This window comes from Opisthorchis viverrini (genome assembly GCF_000715545.1).
Source record: "Opisthorchis viverrini unplaced genomic scaffold opera_v5_135, whole genome shotgun sequence".
Lineage (NCBI taxonomy): Eukaryota > Metazoa > Platyhelminthes > Trematoda > Opisthorchiida > Opisthorchiidae > Opisthorchis > Opisthorchis viverrini.
In genome coordinates this window covers 819,633-827,364 of record NW_008751792.1, presented here as the reverse complement: position 1 = coordinate 827,364, position 7,732 = coordinate 819,633, and the positions used below count along the sequence as shown (strand labels likewise).

General features: G+C 45.0%; 2 protein-coding genes across 2 annotated transcripts in view; one reads left to right on the top strand and one right to left on the bottom strand.

The window, feature by feature from the left end:
- T265_06531 (hypothetical protein) overlaps positions 1 to 5,687 on the top strand; it is a gene marked incomplete at both ends in the record, with an annotated part of 7,113 nt that extends 1,426 nt beyond the window's left edge. Inside the window, one exon of the mRNA XM_009171814.1 lies at positions 5,534 to 5,687. Within this exon, the coding sequence (XP_009170078.1) occupies positions 5,534 to 5,687 (154 nt within the window). The remainder of the gene's footprint in view (positions 1 to 5,533) is intronic.
- The window catches only part of T265_06530 (hypothetical protein), a gene marked incomplete at both ends in the record, with an annotated part of 26,489 nt that extends 19,592 nt beyond the window's left edge, over positions 1 to 6,897 (bottom strand). Inside the window, 3 exons of the mRNA XM_009171813.1 lie at positions 704 to 818; positions 2,044 to 2,329; positions 6,813 to 6,897. Coding sequence (XP_009170077.1) covers positions 704 to 818; positions 2,044 to 2,221 — 293 coding nt within the window. The remainder of the gene's footprint in view (positions 1 to 703; positions 819 to 2,043; positions 2,330 to 6,812) is intronic.
- Between the last annotated feature and the right edge of the window lie 835 nt (positions 6,898 to 7,732).

Genomic DNA, 7,732 nt, shown 5'->3' with positions numbered 1-7,732 from the left:
TCCCAAACCGTCGGTGAACGAAACTGCGGCAACTACAACCACTGTACGACGAGTACGCGGTTATTACGGCTGACAATGATGATGATGATCTAGGCCTGGACAGCCTGGTAGAATTTCACCGCCGGAGCATTCTTCGGGTGGCAGGGTGTTACACCTGGACGACTGTATCATTGTTACTATTAGTATTATTATATACAAGGCCTACATACATTCGGCTGGGTTGTGCTACTTCAGAAACAACAAAAACAACACGAATTATGATGGGAACCGTTTACACAATGCGCTATCAAGGCCCGTTTATGAAACAGACTAAACAGAATCTTCATCACCCAGGTCAAGCATTCATTCTCGCGCATTTTGATTAAACATGTCTATCTAGCCGCAAAAGTGAAGAATGCCAATTTCGCATAGGCTCGAGGTACATCTATAATTCGGGTTAAGGTGGGTCTGTGGTCTGTGAGTGTTAATTAGGCGGTGATAAACATCTAAGAAAGATAGATCTAACTATCCTGTTCTGCCGTCCGTTCCCTCTATGAACTTGAACGAACACTAACCTATAATTTTGTGAGAGTTGCTGTGTACAACGTTCTGCAGGGGCATGGAGCGTCAGCAAGACCAGGGTGTTTTTGAACAGGCACTCAGTAGACACGCACTTACTGTGTGAAGAACCAAGCAAACACCCACCAGAAGCAGTCAAACCTACTTGGCAACTTTCTTCAAATTACGATAGGTAATTCGTCCAGAGTCATCATCGTCAAACAATTTGAAGGCGCGAATAATCTCCGTGGTAGGGTCCCGATCAAGAATCATATCGGTGACTGAGGGAAACGGGAGGATGAAGGCAGAAAACGAGACCAAGATAGGTAGCGACGAGCAAAATATGGGAACCAGATGGAAAGACGGTTTGTTCGAAACCCGTCAAATTTGACCTTACAACCATAGCATGAAGTCAAAATATCATCCCCGAACTACGAATGATTTACTCATCAATCAGCCATGACATTTGTAAGCAGGCGGAAACTGGCAAAAAAATACAATTTCGGGTGCAGTCAAACAGCCAGCACATGGAGTGTTCGGGATCATGGAATCGGGCGCACCCCAGGGTGCGGCAGGAGAAGAGCCTCACTTTTTTTTACGCGATATTAACTGTAAGTTACCCAATTTTGGTAAGTAAGCAGTCGCGTAAAAGCTGCCGATGCACTTATAAAACACAACAGACATTGTAGCTGGTAATCTGAACCCTTGAAGAGTGAAACAAGCTCAATGACGGTACTGTATCAAGACCGGTGTGACTGTCTACAGGGGTCAATGACCCTCCTTTACATAAGACAGAACATAAGTCCATATGCAAGCGAACGGACCGCTTCACATGTCAGATTTATCGGAGGCGGCAATCAGAAGGATCTTTTGGCTTGACCGTAAACGGTTCCTCCACAGGAGGCGATATGGATGCTCGTAATGCACACATCACTCGGCGTGAATATGGACTGACTCATTGAGCGCCCAACAACATGTGTTCTTGGGTGTAAGGTGCATAAATTAAATTCACGATCGCCAAGACCTCGATTAGCTGTCCTGCATGTTAGCTTCCTCAGTTTCCCAAACGAACCGCCTACACCGGTTAGTATCTCGTCCGCAGGAAAACCACGTCACAAGAACGAAAGAACACAACCTGGCTTACTTTCTAAGCTATTGGTGATTTGAATCCTGCCAACGAGACTGATTTATCTTGACGGTCTTCTGCGCTCCTGTCATTGAAGCCTATCGCAGCAGACTAGAAAAATGCAATGTTTTGTTCGTTCACATATTCTCTCAAACTGGTCCCCTTCAACATTCGTTCTTCCATATCAACTGGAAGACAGAACCGTTGATTTATGCCCTAGACGGATCAAGTTGCTTATAGGTCCAGTGGCTTTTGATGTATTCCTTGAGCTAGCTTGAAAACGTCTCATCGCGACATCATCAGTGCGCGGTTGGGTGAGCTCTTACCTGCTTGCGTTCACATAGTTCATAAAACTGTAGAGAAAGCGGAGTGAAACTTACCTATTTCATTAAAATCCTCAAACGACAGCCCACCGCCATCCTCTTTGATGTTGTATTCCTCGAGGATCTGTAGGACCTCCGACTTTTTCAATTCAAACCCGAGGGCACGCAGGGCAACCTGAATTTTGGGGTATTGTTTAACTACTCGTGAGTAGTTTAGATGACACCTTAAATTCATAGTAGCTGATCAGATGGTTCCTGTCCGTGTCGAACAAATCGAAGGCCTCCACAATCTCTTGCTTCTGTTCCGGGGTTAATTCTCGTCGCTTCCTGCGTCTTGTGTGTTCTATTGAAATTGGAGAGCAGATTTCTAGAATCACTTACAGTAAATAGCTACGGAAAAGGAACACAGTGCGGAACTCATATTGATCAGAAACAGTGGGTTGAAGAAAATGAGGTATTTATACAAAAACGCTTGAGACAGATTGACTAGTTCAGAAATGTTTCATTGGACCCTGTACCACTGGTTGGTTTTTCACTTTTCTAGGACTGGGACGCAGTGGAACGCGAGCTCTTATGGTCTTTTTGGAGGATCGTGCAGCCGTGTGCGGCATTCTCGTTGGCCACAAGCGTGCCACCAGCAATATTATTACGAGCTGAGGGTGAACGTATTCTTGCATTAGGTTGCGAAAAACTGGGTCTTCAAGAACCAACGATGATATGCTGTCTCAGTTTTGTCGCGTAGCACAAAGTGATATCATGCCCATAAACCCCGGCACGAATCCAAACCGATCCAGTCTTCAATCAGATGGACAGAAAAGCTATCTAGACATGCACGAAACGCATTTTTTTTATGCCAAGCAGCGCAGCACAGCACAGAAGGCTTGAGTAGGTACAGATCGACAACAGGAAACAGTGGCAAAACGCGTGTGCGGGTAATTTAGATGTCACTGGGTGGAGGTGCAGAAAGAATGCATGCCACGGAGATGGAGAACACCTTTTGATTATCTACAAAAGCTGGAATACCATATGCATTCCTATTGGGATATGAGGGTAATAAATGCGGGTAGTTAATGCTTCGTTCATGAAGGCTGGTGTGAAAGACGACCATCCACGCCTGAAACACCCCGCGGGGTGGGGTTCCTTGCATGGGATGGAAATAAGTTCTCCGACATTTCTGCGGACATTTTTGTGGTCTCAGTCAAGGTTAAGTTGCTTATTTTTTCACAGTTAAATAAGGGCAGTTTCACCTCTACGTACTTGTCACAGGCCCATATTTGTACCCCCAAACATGAACTTACCCTCTCTGTGAGGGTCAATTTATTGGCTATCTGTGGGGCAATCATGTTCCAAATGTCATTCTTCGATCAGTAGGATATCCAACGGAAAAAAATTCTCTTCTTTTCCTCTAACTTCTTCCATCTAACTCGACAGAGAGGAATTTAAAAAAAGCCTCTATGAAGGCTGGCCCACCTGGGTGGGTCTCATGAGGTGGGACGAATGGCAGTATACACAATTATTTACAACTGACTACTAAAGGCGGACGAGTAGCACACATGCATAAAATGACACCCATGTCACAGGATTCAATTTATGCGTTTTCTCTAGTTTGTGTAGCCTACAATTTTTTGAAGTGAGGCTCATCAGGTAGGCGTGTCTCCCGTGAGTAATTTAGATGTCACTGGGTGGAGGTGCAGAAAGAATGCATGCCACGGAGATGGAGAACACCTTTTGATTATCTACAAAAGCTGGAATACCATATGCATTCCTATTGGGATATGAGGGTAATAAATGCGGGTAGTTAATGCTTCGTTCATGAAGGCTGGTGTGAAAGACGACCATCCACGCCTGAAACACCCCGCGGGGTGGGGTTCCTTGCATGGGATGGAAATAAGTTCTCCGACATTTCTGCGGACATTTTTGTGGTCTCAGTCAAGGTTAAGTTGCTTATTTTTTCACAGTTAAATAAGGGCAGTTTCACCTCTACGTACTTGTCACAGGCCCATATTTGTACCCCCAAACATGAACTTACCCTCTCTGTGAGGGTCAATTTATTGGCTATCTGTGGGGCAATCATGTTCCAAATGTCATTCTTCGATCAGTAGGATATCCAACGGAAAAAAATTCTCTTCTTTTCCTCTAACTTCTTCCATCTAACTCGACAGAGAGGAATTTAAAAAAAGCCTCTATGAAGGCTGGCCCACCTGGGTGGGTCTCATGAGGTGGGACGAATGGCAGTATACACAATTATTTACAACTGACTACTAAAGGCGGACGAGTAGCACACATGCATAAAATGACACCCATGTCACAGGATTCAATTTATGCGTTTTCTCTAGTTTGTGTAGCCTACAATTTTTTGAAGTGAGGCTCATCAGGTAGGCGTGGTCTCCCGTGAAAACCAAATTGATTTGAAAATGAATGCATTTGTCGAAATTAGTCCAATTTGGGCTCAAGTAGAACATAAGGTTGATGGAAACTGGAGAACTTAGCCTTTCTGATGAGCCCCAAGAAGGGAGAAACCGGTCGTGAGCTGTCGAAGAGTTTTCAGCAATTTTCAGCACCCTTGTGAGCAGCTTTCTTCATGAAAATATACTGCGATATCTCGAATACCCTACCAACTGAAACATGGGGCGGCCGGTGTGCGGCACATTCAGTTGAAAAACATCATAAACGAGGGATTCACTCAAGTCTCCCGTGAAAACCAAATTGACTTGCGTACTTGCGCGGGATGTTGCCCTTTTTTTACCAACATAACGTTATCTCAGACAGCACACGTCATTGGATTTTATAAAACACCTCAAGTTTTATCCCAAAACGGTTTAGAAGGAGCTAATCTCACGATGTCCACCGAATGATTCCCATTCAAATACAAGTGAATGGGGTAGGAGCGACCCCCATGTTAGACCAATTCTTGTACAATTGAAAAACTCAACGACGGGGAGTCACTATCGATGTCGGAGTACAAGTGAGCATAGTGCGCGATTTTTCACCCAACTTTTCGCTTTGCTCTGCCGAGACATCTAGTGCAGTGCTTGTTTGGGGTCGGGAGAGGGGGTCTTAATCTCAAGTCAAATCTCGAAAACCAGAGTAAGATGGTCTTAGTTAGGGAGTGTTCTACGTTGGGAATGAGCCTGTTGAGGGTATTGTTGTACACGAAAGACCTATGAAAATCATCTGATAGGATTACACGCACCGTCAGCTGGGGGGCAAGAGGGCTCAGTGTGGTTAGAGCGCGAATTTACTGACCGGTTCGAACACGACCTCTGCCTCTCGACTTCTCCTGTCTACGCTTGAGCAACCTGGAGTATCACAGCCCTCGTGCTCCTTTCGGAGGGAGTGGCGGCTAGGCACCGAAAGGGTGGCACACCTAGGAGATTTCGATACCATCATCTGATGAATCGTATTGGATTCCAGTAGTTCCAAAAAGACGTTTTTGATCGGTGCTGAACAGTCACCTATCCTCAGGCCTGAGAACCAGTCCGAACAATGATGAATGTAGTCTACTATTGATAGTCATGAGCTCCGTCTAGGTCACACGTTTTGATAGAAGCATGCTGATCCATATACACATGAGGGGACCTAATATCCTGAATATATATCTAGTCCAAGTGGTTCCATACTCAACTCAGCTCAACTCGTTCAGCCGTAGCATCCTTTCGGTGCCTAGCTGCCATGCTAACAGAAGGAGGCATGAGGGCTGAGATACCGCCGGGTTGACCAAGCCTAGACAGGGGGAGTCGAGATGTGGAGGTCGCGTTCGAACCATGGACCTTTCGGTCAGTAAATTCGCGCTCTAACCGCTGAGCCATCTCGCCATCACGGAATATTCACATGGCGATAACTACTCGTGCGGAACGCTTGGGACTAGAAATAGTCTTCGGATACACAAGTTGTCGGCAATTATCACGTAAGGTTAATAGCCAGAAAAAAGAAGCTACTGAGGAGTAATGAGGGGGAGCATCATGTACCCATTGAAAGATGGCCCACGCACACAAGTACATCTCGTAGGAACTGACGGAGCAGGGTTTTCAGCTACTTGTCTAATTTGAAGATAAACACATTTGTCGTGGAATACTCGCAACGATCTGTTTAACGATCGTTCCATTTTTACAAATTATCCCCACCGTGCTCTGCAGTGTTACAGGGCCTCAGCACCGGCTAGCTCAAGCGAGGCTACCGACCATACAAAACACCCTTGTTTTGCTTGATACATATGAACTTAATGCTGTGGGAACTTTGAAGGTATATCTGCGTGAATATCTGTCTGGGAGATCAGCAGATCGGCTTGGGAACCAAGGTCGACTTGGTTTTTCTTCTTGAGTAGCCTTTGAAGGATAGTATATCTCGAAAATTGATTTGTCCTACATTCACTTAACTACTAGTAACACAAATGCCATCACGTTCCTCTTCTAGCTGCCTTGGAAAATTACGCGAAAGGGGTCACGTGACATACATATGATGATGATCGGTTTGAAGGCTGTTCTAAAAGTGCACAAGTGTGCGAATATCCCTCCCGACAGAGTACACGCCCTTTCCGTTAAACAACCACTATGGACACTGCTCGTTTTTCCTGCTTGAGTTCATACAAACCGAACCAAAATCCACGTGTTTTGAACCAAGATCGTAGACACCTCAGCCTAGGAAAACTGCAAGTTCTTTAGCATACCGATTGGGCCACCGAGTTCACAGGATGGAGGGAAATAGCTCCTGAACCATGGATCAAAAACTGTTGGACCAAGGTGCAGAAGGTAAACCGTACGGCAAAAAAAAACAAGAAGTAGGTGTGTTTTGCAGGCAGGGATTATAAGGTAGCACACGAAAATTACCTGCTGTGATATCCATAGGGTTAAATGGTGAGTTAGGATCTGCCAGAAAGAAGAGGGAACGTTTTATCCCTCGATGCAATTCGCTGAAGAAGACGAGAGAACACAAGTGTGGTGAGCAAGTTATTACCTACCTACCTGATTCAGTTTACTGAAAATTGTCGTCGCTGGAGCTCAAACAGTTGGTTGAACAGAATGTTGTATATTTGCTCTGTTTTTCAAACGTTTCATCATTTATTGCTAAATCACTTTCTTCCGTTTTCAGCTCTGTGTCAAAGTTTTGGATGAATAAAGCCTAGCTTTCGGGCCCTCCGTCTTTTCCATTGCCATTCTGATTGTCGTTGCACTCTGACCCTCGTCGTACACAACACAGAAGTAGTTAGTAAGCGAAAAGATATCCAAGTATTGAGGTAACTGTGTATGAATGGTGCTTCCCACACTACTCAGTCGAGTGTGTCAAGCGTTCCTCACCATACTTGATACAATGCCTGTGGTATTCGGATGACGAGGTTGTGTTCATTCACTAGGCACGACTACTTGTGTGTCAGTTCGTGGTCCGGTCGACAACTCACCCAGTTTTGAATCAATGACGAAAACGTGACTGCGTCGTTGACAGGAGCATATCTAATAATCTCACACCCCGTTGATAGCATATATGAAAAACGAAGTCGACTTAATTCATTTCGTCAGAATATCAAGAAAACGTTTCGGTTGCATTTATACGTCACAAACACAAACATGCAACACCTATATGTTTGCCAGGCTCGAAAGAGTCGGTCAAGACTAGTTGGAGAGTAAACAATGCAGAGAAAGACTGGACCTAACCGTGGTGTGACGGTTTGCGTGCCTCGATAACCCATTGAGCTATACAGGGGTGGCTGCAATACACTCGAAGTCTCTCATACCAGGTTGGTCAATAGTTA